Source organism: Hyperoodon ampullatus (genome assembly GCF_949752795.1).
Source record: "Hyperoodon ampullatus genome assembly, chromosome: 11".
NCBI lineage: Eukaryota > Metazoa > Chordata > Mammalia > Artiodactyla > Ziphiidae > Hyperoodon > Hyperoodon ampullatus.
Window position 1 is genome coordinate 55,455,333 of NC_136924.1, and position 15,692 is coordinate 55,471,024.

The following is a 15,692-nucleotide window of genomic DNA, read 5'->3' on the forward strand; positions in this document are numbered from 1 at the left end:
TCTCCCTCAACAGTCGGTTCCCGATTCTGGTCCCCGGCCCCCAGCAGCGCCTGCCCCCTTCCCACCGGGGCCCCCCATGATGCCACCACCCTTCGTAAGTTTTATGTCTTTCCCTGGGCTTGGCTTTTCCAGCCTGCACCCCCAACTCCCTAGTCCCTAGCACTGCTGCATCACCAGTATGGTTTTTGTGTAATGCCCCCTTCTGTTGCCCTTGGATGAGGGATGGTTTTGCTTGGGCATCGGGGTGGGAGGAGCTGCTTTCAAGCTCTCAGTCCATAAAGTTGACAGTTCTCCCTTTGTCTTTTTGTCCTTGGGACACACAGGGGCTGGGGAAAAGAGAAGTGGATGGAAAAAGACCCCCTTAGTGTGAGGGCAGGGTAGGGCTGCCTTTCTCTTTCACTGCTCCTTGTCTATATTCTTTTTTTTTTTTTTTTTTTTTGGCCATGCCTCATGGCTTGTGGGATCTCAGTTCCCCGACCAGGGATTGAACCCGCACCCTCAGCAGTGAAAGTGCCGAGTCCTGACCACTGGATTGTCAGGGAATTCCCCTTGTCTGTATTCTTTATACAAAAAAGTCAGGCTGGAATAGCACCTGGTGGTCATCAAACTGGGGAAAAAGAGGTAGGAGGCAGGGGACTGGGGGATTTGGGACTGGACACCTGCCTCTGGCCCTGCATCTGAAAGGCCTCTTTGGGGACAGGCATTGAAGCAGTGGAGCCTTCCAGTTGCAGTCTGGTGGCAGTTCCACCTCCCTTTTCCCTCTCCCTTCCCTGCTTCAAGAAGCTGCGTGCTTGCCTCTTATACCCAGAGGGACCCCCTGTTATCAGTCTCAGTGTTGAGGAGGGAGGCGGTTTCATGCCTCTCAAACCGAAACCTTGGAATTGTCTCAGAGCCAGGGTGGAGGGTTGGGGTGGGAGCCAAGTGGCTCTTTCCTGACAGGTGCAAAGCAGTGTCTTCTCTACTCAGGAGCTCTTCCTTTCCTCATTTCCAGATGCCTCCTCCAGGAATCCCCCCACCTTTTCCTCCAATGGGGCTCCCCCCGATGAGTCAGAGACCACCGGCCATCCCCCCCATGCCACCTGGCATCATGCCCCCAATGCTTCCACCAATAGGGGCGCCACCACCACTCACACAGGTAATCCTCCCCCCTGTACCAGGGGCTCTGAAAACCCTTGTCATTTTAGCTGCGGGTAGAGGTGAGAGTGGATATCTGGACTTGAGAAGCTGGGGTGGGGAGGGAGGGAACGTGGGGCCAGGCCCAGGTGGATTTGTCTGCTGAATGGCTGGAGGACACTCTGAGGCTCGGCTAAGAGCCCAGAGCCTGGGGATTGCCTGCAGAGGCGCCCATGTGAGGGTCACAGCCCCGACAGGATCTCTCAGGACCCTTCACAGCCTGTGCTTACCTTCACCTCGGTAGCTGGTTTTTGTCTTCTTTGTATCCATAGATACCAGGAATGGTACCACCCATGATGCCAGGGATGCTGATGCCAGCGGTGCCCGTCACCGCAGCGGTAAGCACTGAGGGGACAGGAAGTAGGTTCTGCCCTGCAGCCCAGTGGGCCTGACTTGGAGAACAGGGACTTGGCTTCCATTCTTTCCCTCTTCTGATCGCATCCACCCTCGGCCCAGCTGCACTCCCCACACTGAGTCCTCCTCTCCAGTCCAGCCATGTACTCAGCTCTTCTGGTTTCTCTCTCTTCCCCAAAGGCACATGCATTCTCTCTTTTTACTCCCCCTGCTATGCCCAGCTCCCTTAAGGAAACACACTCATGCCAGACACTGCTTACCCTCACAGAGTTAGCACTGTGGACACTTGAATACAATTTCCTCTTCATCTTCTGTGTCTCTGGAGGAAGCAGCAGTACCTGGGGATCTCTCTGTACCTTCTTGTGCTGTTGTTCAGTGTAGTAGAGTCTGGGTAGGATGTGGCATTTGGTATTCACTGTGGAAAAAATGTGCCATGGAGGTTTACTCAACAAAATACTCTCACTTGAAAATGAAGAAAGGAACTGCTGTGCAGTTTCCCTCTGGGGTCTTAGAGCCATGGCCCGAGAGGGCAGGGGAAGCCTGTTAGGGAGCAGAGATCCCTGGGAGCAGGATACTTGGATCCTGGCCTGGCCTGCTTCTTCATCCCCCATGGCCTGGGTCTTGGGGGCCACTGGGCTTGGCCCCAACCCTTCCCCCTCCTCTTTCTTCGGCAGACGGCTCCAGGTGTGGACACCGCCAGCTGTGAGTCTTCTGGGGGTCTGTTCCCCCCAGGCTCGGAGGTTGGGGGGGAGAGGGGACCATGGACTAGAGCCCACCCCGGATCATGCCTGTTGGGATGCCAGGGATCCTGGGATGTTGATGGGCCCAGGGGATATTTATTGGGGATGGAATAAGGGAGGAATAGATGGGGATCAGATAGGGGTTGGAGCAAGGACTTAATATGTTTCCTTTGGCTTCTTTTCTAGCTGCTGTGGCTGGGACGGGCCCTCCGGTGAGTTCTTTCAGCTCAGGGGTCTCTGGGTAGAAAGGGGTGCTAATCGTTAAACTTTTGGGGTGAGGAGAAGAAGCTTTGGGAAAGGGGCCTTGACCACCATTCTGTGCACCCTCCCCTCCCCCAGAGGGCCCTGTGGAGTGAGCATATGGCCCCTGATGGGCGCATCTACTACTACAATGCTGACGACAAGCAGTCCGTGTGGGAGAAGCCCAGCGTGCTCAAGTCCAAGGCAGAGGTCCTGAGTGGGGCTTTCTGTTCCTTCCTTTCAGCTGCCCTGACCCTTCCACGTCCTTGGCTTCCCCTGAGTCTCTAACCATACACGTGGTTCCTCTGATCCCAAGATCCCTGACCATTCCCTGACCTCCCTAGGATCTCAGGAAGTCCACCTTCCCCCATGTTGAGCCAGGCCAGGTGGTCGCTAAACACTCCTGTGTCCCCTACTCACTGGGTCCCCTTAGCTCCCCCAACTGTGGCTGGAAGGTATGCCCAGCCCACTGATGTTCCCTGGCCCATCCTCTTACAGCTCCTGCTATCCCAGTGTCCCTGGAAAGAGTACAAGTCGGACACAGGCAAACCTTACTACTATAACAACCAGAGTAAGGAGTCCCGCTGGACCCGGCCCAAGGACCTGGATGACCTGGAGGGTGAGGAGGGGGTGGGCCCAGGCAGGGGCTCTGGGTGTGGCCCTTGCTACCCTATAACCATGTTATCCTTTCCTATTACAGCTCTAGTCAAACAAGAGGCTGCAGGGTGAGTGACTTGCCCACCTTGCCTACCTATCCACCCGTACCTGGGGCCACCTAAGGGGTGGGAGTGGCCTCTCCCCATGATCCCTACTCTGTGGGAGGAAGAGCCAGCTCTCAGTCTCCTTGTGGAGTGGTCTGCTCTGGCCCCAGTCCTTCACAGGATAGAAAGACCAGCCATCCCCTGACCACCTCTATCCCTGCTCTACTGGACACTGCCCTTCCGGCTCACCTGCAGGAAACGGCAGCAGCCACGGACACTACAGCCTCAGCCTCCTCAGCCACAGCCTGACCCCCCACCTGTGCCGCCTGGCCCCACCTTGGTGCCCACGGGCCTCCTAGAACCTGAGCCAGGTGGGATTCAAGATTGCGACGTGTCAGAGGCTGCCCAGCCCCTGGAGCAGGGGTTCCTGCAGCAGCCGGAGGAGGGCCCCAGCAGGTGAGGGCTGCCCCCCGTGGCATTCCAGACACTGGTCTCAGGCTCCCAGCTGGGTTCAACCCTTGACCTCTGCCAGGTTTCTCGGGAAAGGTGTGAGGATCTGGGCATGACCTCTGAGGAGCAGAAAATGGCTTCCCTGGGGAGCAAGAGGGAGTGTCCTGATCACGCAGGGCCCTGAAAGTTATAGGAACTGGGGGACACTGTGGCTGAGTCCCCTTTTCTCCCCAGTTCTGCTGGACAGCATCAGCCACCACAGCAGGAGGAAGAGGAATCAAAGCCAGAACCGGAGAGGTCTGGCCTCAGTTGGAGCAATCGGGAGAAGGCAAAGCAGGCCTTCAAGGAGCTGCTGAGGGATAAGGTGCTGAGAGTGGGGCTCCCAGGGTAGGCCTGGAGGGGGCGAGAGATGGGCAGGCCCCGTGACCCCTGCCTGCTCCATTCCAGGCTGTCCCCTCCAATGCTTCGTGGGAACAGGCCATGAAGATGGTGGTCACCGACCCCCGTTACAGGTAGGTCTGGGCAGGCCCTCCAGACCTTGTTCATGGGGGCAGCTGAGCCAGGGATTCCCCAGGAAACCCCAGGGGGGCCAGAGTGAGGAGAGTGATAGATGGGTGAGTGTGCTGGGAAAGAGAAGCTGGAGAGCCTCCAGGAGAAGGAGGGGAAAGGGATCTGACATGAGACATTCAATAAATGCTTGTTGAATTGAATTGATTTGAATTGAATTAATTGGGGAAACGGGGCTGGATAGGGCAGGGGCCTGACTGCAACTTGAGAACCCCAAAACAAAAGGGCCCAGTGTTAGCAGTGTCTTAGAGCCCCATCTTGTCCCCTCACTGCTTCTTACCCCTCCCCACATCCCAGAGGCCTACCTGTCTTGCCTCCCTGTGCCCTTGGAGCCCCTGCAGCCTGCTGTGCCCATGCATGGACACCTGTTAGTTCTATGAGACCTGTCCCCAGTGTGCCATGACCCTGCTTTGTGGGCTGTGCAGCGTGGTTCAGGCTGACTCCTCTGTCCCCATCCCACTCCCACCCTGTCCACCCCAGTGCCTTGCCCAAACTGAGTGAGAAAAAGCAGGCATTCAATGCCTACAAGGCGCAGCGGGAGAAGGAGGAGAAGGAAGAGGCCCGGCTAAAAGCCAAGGAGGCCAAGCAGACCTTGCAGCATTTCTTGGAGCAGCATGAGCGCATGACCTCCACCACCCGCTACCGGTCAGGGGGCCGGGCTGGGGTGGGGCCTGGGAACCCTGAGAACCTGTGGGCCCAGTCTCTGTTCTCTGCCTGCCTACTCACGGCCCATATGCTCCACAGGCGGGCAGAACAGACCTTTGGGGAGCTGGAGGTCTGGGCTGTGGTCCCCGAGAGGGATCGAAAAGAGGTTTATGATGATGTCCTTTTCTTCCTGGCCAAGAAGGAGAAGGTAACAGTCACTGGGCTGGATCCATCAGTCACAGTCTCATCTAAGACCTTCCATGTCTTTGCTTCCTTGTGGACCCAGCCATTCACTTCTTGCTGCCCCCAGGGTCCCAGCACCTTACCCAGAAGCTGGTGTGGCACCTACACATCCCCCATTTATGCTTTGGGCCTACAGCTCTGGGTGTGGGAGAACAGGAAGGTCTGTGAGGGCTTGGTCTGTAACCTGTTTCCTTCCCCTTTCCGGGGACATGAAGGCCTCGAGTCTGGCCATCCCAGAGTCCCCAAGCTGCCTGCCTTTCCCCAGGTGTTCCTCTACCCAGGCCCACTTGAGTAGCTCCAGCCTGCCCTGCCTCACCCTGACCCTGTGGCTCCCTAGGAACAGGCCAAGCAGCTCCGGCGCCGCAACATCCAGGCCCTGAAGAGCATCCTGGATGGGATGAGTAGCGTCAACTTCCAAACCACATGGTCCCAGGCCCAGCAGTACCTCATGGATAACCCCAGCTTTGCTCAGGACCATCAGCTACAGAGTAAGCCTGGGTCTCCACTCCTTCCTGTCCCTTCCCTTTTCCTCGCTGACCCCTAGCACCAGCCTCAAACCACTCCCCTGCACCTCTTGCCCTCCTGGATGTCTAGGATTCCCCAGCACTTACGCAGTCCAGAACCTCTCTGGACTCTGGAGATCCCAGAATGCTTCAGGACACCTCCTTTCTCCCTCCAGGGTCCACTGTTTACCTGGACAATATGTGTCCTTGGGGGAAGAGCACTGGTGTAGGAATCAGAAGACTTGGAGATGATTTTTATAGCTCATGTGAATATGGTCTTAAATTGCTTGGTAGGGTGGGCCTTAAGTGGTCACAAATGTTGCAATAAGCTGCTGCTGGCCTATCATCACAGGCAGTATCTTCAGATATTCACCTTCTGAAGTTATATCAAAGCCTGATTGATTCCCAGTCCCATAAAAAATGAAATCTCAGATCCTGAGATAACTGATTTTGTATGATGACTTCTAGTAACCAAATTCACAAGAGCTGAATACTTCTAATATTTTCTCATATAATCAAGGAACCCTCCTCAAGAACCATCATTCCAATAGCCTCTCCTGCAGAGTCCCCCTGCTCCCCTAACCCCACCACCCTGGGTGTCCCCAACACCTACAGGGGCAGCATCTTTGAAGCACTGGGGGTTCTGGGTCTGAGAGGGTGTCCCGCTGGTGCGGTGCCCACTGAGGCTTCTTCCTGCGGTTAGACATGGACAAGGAAGATGCGCTGATCTGCTTTGAGGAGCACATCCGTGCTTTGGAGAGGGAGGAGGAGGAGGAGCGGGAGAGGGCCCGGCTTCGGGAGCGTCGCCAGCAGCGCAAGAACCGGGAGGCCTTTCAGGTAGCTTTGCTGCCCTCTGGATCAGAGCTCAGCTCTGCCCCAGACCGTCACCTCTTCACCCATGCCCTGCCTCCTCTCGGCCAGTCCCACTGCTTTCTCTATGCCCAGCCCTGTCCCAGCTCCACAAGGCCTCTCTGTGCCTGCACTTTTGCTCCCGCTGTGTCCCCTCAGCCTTGGGCTGTGCTCCTCTAGGGAGACTAGACATACGCACCACCCAGAAACTGCCAGCAGAGAGCGCCCTACAAGCATGGCTCACCATCTAGGCCAAGTTTATTTCCCTTCACTGGGGAGCCAGACAGGCATAGCTAGCTTGTCCCCCAGCTTGGAGGTGGCATTGGTGTTGGTAGTGGTGGGGGTTACTTGGCTGTAACACATTTGGGAAGTTGAAACCAAGTCATGGGAAGATAATGCTGCAGGCAAGTTTCCGCTTCTTTGCCTCCTGGTCCAGCCCATTTTCCGTTTAAGTCTGTCCCTTTCTGTTTTACACTCTCTGCTTTCACATTGCTCTCTGCCTCCCCATCTGTATCTCTTCATCTCTGCCTCTTGCCTGCATTTCCTCAGTCTGGGTTGTCCCTGCCTCTCTCTGCCAGCTCTTGTCTTCTTCCCCAGTCTTTGGCTCTGCCTCCCTCCCTTTCTCACTCTCCCTGTAACTGGCCTCTCCCTGCTTAGACCTTCCTGGATGAGCTGCACGAGACAGGGCAGCTGCACTCTATGTCCACCTGGATGGAGCTGTACCCAGCGGTCAGCACTGATGTCCGCTTTGCCAACATGCTGGGCCAGCCGGGTAAGGCAGCCGGGCTCCCCCTCCTCTAGCCTGGCTTTCTGCCCTGCCAGCCTCTCTGCACTCCCACTCCCTGGTCCTGTCCTCAACCCCACCCTCAAGCCTTGGGAAGCTGCCGCCCGCCAGGCCCCCCTCCCTCCCTTCCCTGCAGGCTCCACCCCTCTGGACTTATTCAAGTTCTATGTGGAGGAGTTGAAGGCACGATTCCATGATGAGAAGAAGATCATTAAGGACATCCTTAAGGTGAGGGAAGCCTGGGCCTGTGGATGGAGGCAGGCTGGGTGCAGGGCAAGCTCCCAGGACAGAACTCCCCAGTAAGGCCTGTTTTGTGGGAGCACTGCAGCTCGGTTCAGGAGATAGCTACTGTGATCCTTTACTGTGTGCTGGGGACACACAAATGAATAAGATACAATTTCTGCCCATAAGGAGCCTCATAGTCTAGTAGGAAGATAGACATGACAATGGCTCTACAGAGGGGCAAGTGTTACTACAGAGAATCGAAAGAATTGCCATTTGAACTGCACCTCTAAGAACGAGTAGGTGGAGGAGGGTGGAGGTCCTGGGCGTAGCGTCCCACAGGAGCACAGAGGAGCAAGCAGCACAGCTAATCATAAACTGGTGGCCCACAGATAGGTTCCTTCTGCCTGTACAGAGTTTACAAAAATTTGGAATTTGATGCTAACATTTTAAAATCAAGAGACTACAATTAAAATCTGGATCTTCAGCGTCTCTTGGAAATTTGGCTTATCTAGCAGCACCGGGCTGGTTTTGTGAGGCATTCAGTGGACTTGAGCTGAGATGCCACTGCCTTTTAGAAGGAGCCTGTCCTTATCTATCCTCACTCCTCTCTGTCACCTCCGTGATGTGGGAGCGAATTCACCTGCCATTTCCGATCGCACACGCACGTTGGAGAATTCTCAACATCCATGTCTATCAAAGGGGGAAAAGTGAGTGATGGACTAAGAGAGCCCCATGTTTCAGAAAAAGATAACAAAGAGAAGCATGTTTCTTTGTGGAAGTGAAGACCATTCTCATGGGTTTGAGAGGGCAGTGTGGATAGTGGTTAGGAGCAGGGCTGTGAAGGCAGACTGCAGGGGTAAAAGTCCAGCTTAACCACTTACAAATTGTGTGACTTTGAGCAGATTACTTAATCTTTCTGAGCATGTTTCCTCGTCTGAAAAATGGGGAGTATTCCTTCAGACTTCACCTGATTACCAAGGGGAGTAACTTGGTACCTCAGGTGGAGAGGGTCTGAGAATAAAGCAAGGAATGTCCCACTGCACACACATTTCTTTAAAGTCCTGTGTTTTGCCTTAAGAATTCATGCAGGTGTTGCATTTTAATACCGTAATACTTCTCTGTTAACATAAATTTAATATTTTAAAATTACTTACCATTAGGTAAGATGTATCATAATGTCCTGTGGCTTCCTCTGTTTCTCTGGAACCACATGCCCCAGTTGGGAAGGAGAGCCCTGCCTGTAAAATTCCTTGAATGCTAAAATAAGGAATTTGGATTTTTATCTTGTAAGTAATGGGGAGCTGGGAATGATGTGATTAGCTGATGTCTTGGAAAAGCCCAGGTGGTTGTGTAGAGCAGCGCTTGCAGCCAGAGTGCTTGTATGCTTAGGGATAGGTGTGGTAGGACTCGAAGCCTCAGGATACTAGGAGTGGTAGTGGCCAGTGATTAAGATAAATTCTGAGCTTGAGTTATCCTCTTCTGACTCACCCCCAGACCGCTTTCCTGCTGTTGGGGCCATTTGCTAGAAAAATCCGGGCAGCATGGACTCAAGGCAGGGTTCGAAGCATGAAGGGTGAGTAGGGAGACCAGGCAGGAGCTGCTGCAGTGATCTAGGTGGGATTGAGCTCGACGGGGGCAGTGGGGATGGCCAGTGAGCAGAGCTGTGATGTTCCAGTAGTTTCTGAAACTCCCTAGGTCTCCTCAGAGGGGCCTTGGGACAAGCCGGAGGGGGTGGGGGAGTGGGGGGGGTACTTTATGCTCCTTCCTCTCTTTTCAAGTGTAACAGCTTGTTTCTCTTTTATACATCGAGGTTCTGCATGAGATTTTTATGGAAAAAAATGTTTCTGCTGTTAAAAAAGAAAGTTTAAAACCAGTAGGCTAGAGTCACGCAGAAGTAGAACTGACGGATTTTTTTGTGAAACTGAGGGAAGGAAGGAGTGAGTCGGAGATGTCAGGAGTGGATCGATGGTGCCATTGGTAAGGATTAAGCAGGAAGAACAGGGCTGGAGAAAATAGGAATTCCACTTCTGGAATTATTCTCAAAAGCAACCTGGGGCAGGGAGTTATAAAGCACATACCAAATTTTAAATAGGATAATTATATAAAGTAGAAATATCTAATCCAAGGAGAGCTAAATTTTATTGGACTCTTAACTTTTAGCCACAGAGCAGCCGGTACTGCTGATAGGCCTGTGGGAGTCCTATCCTTGCTGAGTCCTGTGTCTCCACACCTCCTGAGAAAGAATCTTTTTTAGATAGTTCCTCCTTCCTCTTCCCCCTTTTGGGCTCCTGCCTATGGAAGGCAGATGAACCCAGGGCTCCCTGAGACCATCTACCAGCCAGGCAGACAGTGATGGTACCTCGCATCCCATAGGGTAGTGCAGAGTCCTGGACTTGGAATAGCTGAAAGACAGAAGATCTGGGCCTGAGAGATCCATGGGAGTGGGGTGGGGGGCTCCCAGGAAATGAATTCTCTTGGGATCTGCTGAATTTGAAGTGTCTGCAAAATATCCAGTCTAGTATGGGTCTGAAAATCAGGAGAGAGGTGGGGAATGAGATTGCAAAGGACAGTGTAGATTGAAAAGACTAACTGCAGGTCTCAGGGGAACAAGCACATGCAAGAGAGGTGGTAAAAGAGGTCGGAGACAGGAGGGGACCCTGGAGAGGGGAGCGCTGAAGAAGTGAACAGAGGACGAGAAGAGTGGGGACCAAGGCGTCCTTGGAGTTGACTCTTGGGACGTGAGCAACCTCTAGGAGAGCAGTGTCCGTGAAGAGGGCAGAATGAGTGCAGCACAGTCTTTAGAGTTGGGTAACTCCTGGCTGTTCATTGGTTGAGACCTCTGCAAGTTATATAATGTCTCTGAGCCTCAGTTTCCTAATCTGTAAAATGGGGATGATACACGTGCAAGATCGTGAAATTAAATAACTTGTAGTCTCTTGCTTATAGTAGGCTTAATAAATGTTTGTTTTCCTTTGCGCTGCATTTAAAGATTTTGAAACAAAGGGAAAGAAGCAGAGGTTGTTAGCTTGAGGAAGGTGGAGAGCAGGGTGGAAAGGGTGTTCCAGGTTAAGTGAGCTGTGTACTTGACGGAAGGAGCCAGTGAAGAGGTGAGACTGAAGCTTGCAGTTCCCTAAGCGAGAGAGATTGGTATGTTTGAGGAGAAGGGCTGGAGAGCATGGGTTGAGGAAGTCCTCTTGGAAGAAGCAAGAAGAGTGTGCCTCTGCCATCAGCAGGAAGGCCGGGTCAAGTTTGAGCTGAGTGGAGGGAGAGGGAGGGAACCTGGGCCCGTGCCCCAGACCTCGCACTCCAGTGGCTTCACTTTCCACTGAGTCATCTTGGGCCAAGTGAGAGAACTCTCCTAAGCCTCTGCTTCACTGGGGTGTTTTGAGACTAAGGTGAGAAGCACAGCGCCAGGTCTGTGTGTGGTATTTTTAATAGTGTTTCGGGAGTTGTACACCAGATGGCCTCTTTTTCTCCCGTGGATGAAGTGATCTGTGTGGGTGTAGTGCTTAAAAGTAGGGGCTTTGTTGTTAGAAAGACCTGGGGTAGAATTCTCGTTCAGCCGTATATTAGCCCTGAAGACCTTGGGCAATTTCGCTAGTTCCTCCAAACCTTGGTTTCTTCTTCTGCATAAAATTAGGATACTAGGACTTGTGCTTAAATTCAGATATGTGAGGATTAAATGAGATAATGTGTGTGAAACACTCAGCATGGTACCTGGTACTTAGTAAGCACTCAATAAATATAGCCGGAGGGTGGGACCTGCAGATGCTGGAATGCAAGGAACTTACTGAGCAGCAGGAGGACCCAGCAGGGGCTCAAGCTTTAAGCCAAAGGGACAAAGAATTAATTGTGAGAAACACACACACACCCTGCACACCCACCCCTGTGATCCAACCCCGCCCCCAGTTCCCTGTGACAACCAAGCCAAGGGTGGGCATGGGAGTCTTAGTTATCAGATGGTGAGGACTTGGACGACTTGGTCTCCAAGTGCATCCCAGTCCTGTGGATCCCTTCCAGGGGAGGGGGCTACTTGAGCATCCTATAGTCTGACCCTTGCCTGCCCTGGAGGCCAGCCAGCTTCAGGTTCGGGCCTGTGGTGCCCCCTGCTTCATGCGCTGCTGTGCCCACAGGACCGGGGCTTCTGCGTGGAGGTGAACACAGCCTTTGAGGACTTCGCCCACGTCATAAGCTTTGACAAGAGGGCTGCTGCGCTGGATGCAGGCAACATCAAGCTGACTTTCAATAGTGTGAGGGGCCGCGTGGGGAGGGGCTGTAGCCAGGGCTCCGTTCTCAAACTCGTCCCTCACTCTTGTTCCGTGCCTTCTCACTCACTGCCCCAGTGTGACTCTTCCCCCAGTTCAGGGAATGATAGTAGGAGCCCAGGCTCCAACTTCCCACCTTTTAAGGTATGTCTGGGTGAGTCGGGGCGCCCACCCTCCTGGGTGACGCTGTTCTGTGTCCTGTCTGTCCTCAGCTGCTGGAGAAAGCAGAGGCGCGGGAGAGAGAGCAGGAGAAGGAGGAGGCACGAAGGCTGCGGCGCAGAGAAGCTGCCTTTCGAAGCATGCTGAGGCAGGCTGTGCCTGCTGTGGAGCTGGGCACTGCCTGGGAAGAGGTCAGGACTGCAGCCTGGCACCAAACACCACCCCCTCAGTCCTGAGGGCAGCGGTGCTTCTCCACCACCGGGGGCCCACCCCAGTCATAGCACATCTCGGGGCCAGCTTCGGCTCCCTTCCTTCCTCTGCCCCAGCCCTGCCCTGTGCTCATGGCGGCATCCATGCTGTGCTGGGGCTGGTCTGATCAGCAGTGCTCTCCTGTTCAAGGTCCGTGAGCGCTTTGTGTGCGACTCAGCCTTTGAGCAGATCACCCTGGAGTCGGAGCGGATCCGGCTCTTCCGGGAGTTCCTGCAGGTACTGGAGGTGAGGCAGAGCTTCTTGTCCCCTGCATCTGCCCCAGGCTCTTGAACACCTGAGGCTGGCCTAACGGAAGCCTCGGTAACCTCTTACCACCAGGGCTCTCCTTTCCTGGACAACTAAGGAAGGGGAGGTCTTAGGGTACCCTGGATAGACCTAAGGCCCTAGCCTGAGAAGAGGAGGCAAAACCGGATTGTAGAATGCAGGGTCCTTCCTGGGGCTAACCTTCCTCACCCCTCCCTCTGCCTCCACCAGACTGAATGCCAGCACCTCCACAGCAAAGGCCGGAAACACGGCAGAAAGGGCAAGAAGCACCATCACAAGCGTTCCCACTCGCCCTCAGTGAGTTGGCGGGTAGAAAGGATGTGGGGTGAGGCTGGATTGTCGGGGGGAAATAAGAGCCACTTTTCTTGCTTTTCCCCTACATCACCTCCCCTGGAGGAAGATTGAGGATTCCTTTGGTCCTGGATTCTCCTCTCTGTCCCCAGTTCCCATACTTGAGGGCCTCTGGAGCCCAGGTAACCTCTGTGCCGACACGTGTCTGCCGATCTCCCCAGGGCTCTGAGTCAGAAGATGAGGAGCTGCCCCCACCATCTCTCCGGCCCCCCAGGCGGAGGCGGCGGAACCCCTCGGAGTCAGGCTCTGAGCCCTCTTCCTCACTTGATTCTGTTGAAAGTGGGGGTGCTGCCCTTGGAGGACGGGGTTCCCCATCCTCCCGCCTTCTCCTTGGATCAGGTAAGCAGTTGGGAGCTGGAGAGGAGGCCTTCAGGGAGCCCCACCCTCTGAGGGTAGAGTGGAGTGGGAGGGCTGCACCTGTCGGAGAGTAAGGAGAACTTCGCGTCCCTGCCCAGGCAGGAAACGGAGAGAAGGAAGGAAAACTGGACTGAGACTTCCTCAGACAGGTCCCTGTCTGTGAAGAATGAGCAGAGAAAAGGATGAGGCCTCCCTTCTCCCATGGGACTTAGTGGGGATTTTTCTGTCTCCAGATCATGGCCTTCGGAAAGTCAAGAAACCAAAAAAGAGAACTAAGAAGAGAAGACACAAGTCGGTGCGTAGGGAAGGAACTTCCGTCCAAGGCCCTGCTATTTTATGAGATGTCTTCACCCGCCTCCTGGGCTGTTCTCCACAGAAACTGAGGAGGCGGGCTCTGGGCTCTTACAGAACAGTCCTGAGAGCGAGACAGACCCCGAGGAGAAAGCGGGCAAGGAGAGTGATGAGAAAGAACCAGAGCAGGACAAGGACAGGGACCTCCGGCGGGCAGAGCTCCCTAACCGCTCCGCAGGCTTTGGAATCAAGAAGGAGAAGGTGAGAGGCAGGCACCCGGCCCCAGCCCAGTCAGCGCTGTGCCCAGGCCTCGGCAGCCCTCGGGGGGAAGCTGTGGGTGAGCTGTGCCTTTGCTCCACCAGACGGGCTGGGACACGTCGGAAAGCGAGCTGAGCGAGGGTGAGCTGGAAAGACGGCGGCGGACGCTCCTGCAACAGCTGGATGACCACCAGTGACCTGATGAGGCACCGTGCCTCGGGTCTGTGTGAGGCTGTGGCCTAGTTTACCCTCGCTGTCTGCCCCAGACTTCTTCCTTAGTTGGGTCCGTGTCCACTTTTCCTCAAGTAGCCCCAACCCCAACACATCATTGCCAGCACCTCCCAGGGTTGCTCGCGGTGTTTAAGGGTCCTCCCAGCTTCCCGGACAGCTAGTGTGGGCCCAGCCCTCAGCCCCAGACCAGCGATTGGTGGTGAATGCCATGTGGGTGGGTGGTGCCAGTAGATAAAATGTGAGAAGGGGCCCCCAGGAAGAGTGACAGGCTGGTGGACACAGCCTGGGTGGCAGAGGGCGGGGTCCTTACCCTCTAGCATCAGTACCTGCTCCTGCCTGCCCGGGCCCTTGGGGCACCACCACTCCTTCCTCCAGCCCCGGGGCCCAGTGTATGTGTGTTTCGTTTTGGTTTTGGTTTTGTTTTTTAAATAACAATATTTATAACGTGGCCAGTGGCTCTTTTGTCTTCTCTGTGTGCTTGCACTGGGGCCGGCTGGAGCTGGACAGGTGCCCACATGGCCAGCAGGGGGCACTGGTGCCTCACGGCGGGCCTGCCTCCCTTTGTGTGGCTGGAGCTCATCTAGCCAGGTTCTCCTCCAGGCTTCCGCACTCACCTCCCCCAAGCGTGGCAGCTCTGCCCAGCCTCCTTTCTATCCCCGTGGCTTGGGTCAGCCTAAAGGGCCAGCTTAGCCCCCCCCCGCCACACTCAGAGGAGACAGAGTCAGGCCTGGTATTTCAAGCCTTTGTTAAGAGAAGGAAAGTCTGGAGTTTATGTACAAGAGAGAAGGAAGTGGTACATGTACAAAAAGGAGTGGGCCCCTGTATTCCCTCCCAGGGGCCGAGAAGAAACCGGCAGGGGACGGAGAAAATAGCTAAGACCGACATGACCCTGCCCCTGCCAACAAAACCTAGCCGGGGGAAGGAGGTGAGGACGTTCTTGGCACACCCTCTCTCTAGGCAGAGAAAACTAGTCCTCTGCCCACCTCGGCAAGGATAGTCAGCCTAGAACGCAAAGGGCCAAGGGCAGGGAGCGTGGCACCTCTCCTCTCCCCTTATCACTAGGGCACACTGCCCAGGCTTAGGAGAGCCTTGCTCCTGGTAGAAGACGATCTGAGACTGGCAGGGCCCCGCCCCAGGGCTCCCTAAGCTTGGACACTTCTGGATCGCAGCTGACCATTGGGTTGCAAAAAGTAAGGGGGAAAAATTGCTTTCTCCTCTCGTCCCTCTGGCTCTAGTGGTGGTGGGCCTAGGTGCCCGTTCATAGCCTAAAGCTGGAAATGGTTTTCTCCAGCCCTGAGCTGACCCTTGAGGAAATGATGTTGAAGACCTTGGGAGCAAAGTGCAGTACTGGAGGCACCAGGGAAGTGCCAAGCCCTGAAAGACCTCGTGCCCACAGTGGCGGCAGGCAAGACGCAGCTTTGAGAGCTAGGGTGGACACTGGGTTGAGAGCAGCATAGCCCTCTGCTGGGCCCTTGGCCAATTCCAGGGCTTCAGGTCCACTGGTTGGACTTGAAGGACTCAGGGTTGAAGTGCTTCTGCCTCCAAGAAGGTCTCAGTGGGGCCCTGGAGCCCGAGGGGGGCCAGCAGGCGGTGCGGCACTCCTGGCTTGGTGGCGAACGACAAGGGGCTGGTGGTGGAGGCCTGTAGGGGAAACAGAGGCCTGTGAACAAACAGGGAGGCTGGGCCAGGCCCACCTTCCGAGGGCCCAGCCGCACAGGCAGGGCCAGCGAAGAGCCAGGCGTGAGGTCGATGAGGGAGAAGATTAAAGAGAG

The 15,692-nt window shown here is 55.0% G+C and overlaps 2 protein-coding genes across 8 annotated transcripts in view; one reads left to right on the plus strand and one right to left on the minus strand.

Annotated features, from left to right (window-relative positions):
* Nucleotides 1-61: 61 nt before the first annotated feature.
* PRPF40B (pre-mRNA processing factor 40 homolog B) lies at nt 62-14,296 on the plus strand (the record flags this gene model as incomplete). Of its 5 annotated transcripts, none has more annotated exons than XM_079714159.1 (25): nt 62-94; nt 992-1,135; nt 1,446-1,511; nt 2,202-2,229; nt 2,454-2,479; nt 2,607-2,717; nt 3,006-3,126; nt 3,208-3,232; nt 3,464-3,664; nt 3,893-4,022; nt 4,106-4,170; nt 4,706-4,870; nt 4,970-5,078; nt 5,451-5,601; nt 6,320-6,453; nt 7,123-7,237; nt 7,386-7,477; nt 11,608-11,724; nt 11,952-12,089; nt 12,298-12,393; nt 12,643-12,741; nt 12,945-13,122; nt 13,374-13,435; nt 13,549-13,692; nt 13,794-14,296. In XM_079714159.1, 25 exons carry the CDS (start codon nt 77-79, stop codon nt 13,884-13,886), a joined length of 2,628 nt encoding a protein of 875 aa, XP_079570285.1. In that variant the 3' UTR covers nt 13,887-14,296. The 5 variants fall into 5 exon arrangements, with proteins under 5 accessions (XP_079570285.1, XP_079570283.1, XP_079570286.1 ...); XM_079714157.1 differs by having other exon boundaries at nt 12,643-12,729; XM_079714160.1 differs by having other exon boundaries at nt 4,136-4,170; nt 12,643-12,729.
* A 1,176-nt stretch (nt 14,297-15,472) lies between these two features.
* The window catches only part of FMNL3 (formin like 3), a gene marked incomplete at both ends in the record, with an annotated part of 54,914 nt that continues 54,694 nt past the window's right edge, over nt 15,473-15,692 (minus strand). For 2 of the 3 annotated variants that reach the window (XM_079714450.1, XM_079714449.1), the window contains one exon: nt 15,473-15,561. In XM_079714450.1, the coding sequence (XP_079570576.1) occupies nt 15,473-15,561 (89 nt within the window). The remainder of the gene's footprint in view (nt 15,562-15,692) is intronic. The other variant, XM_079714448.1, reaches the window with a different exon arrangement.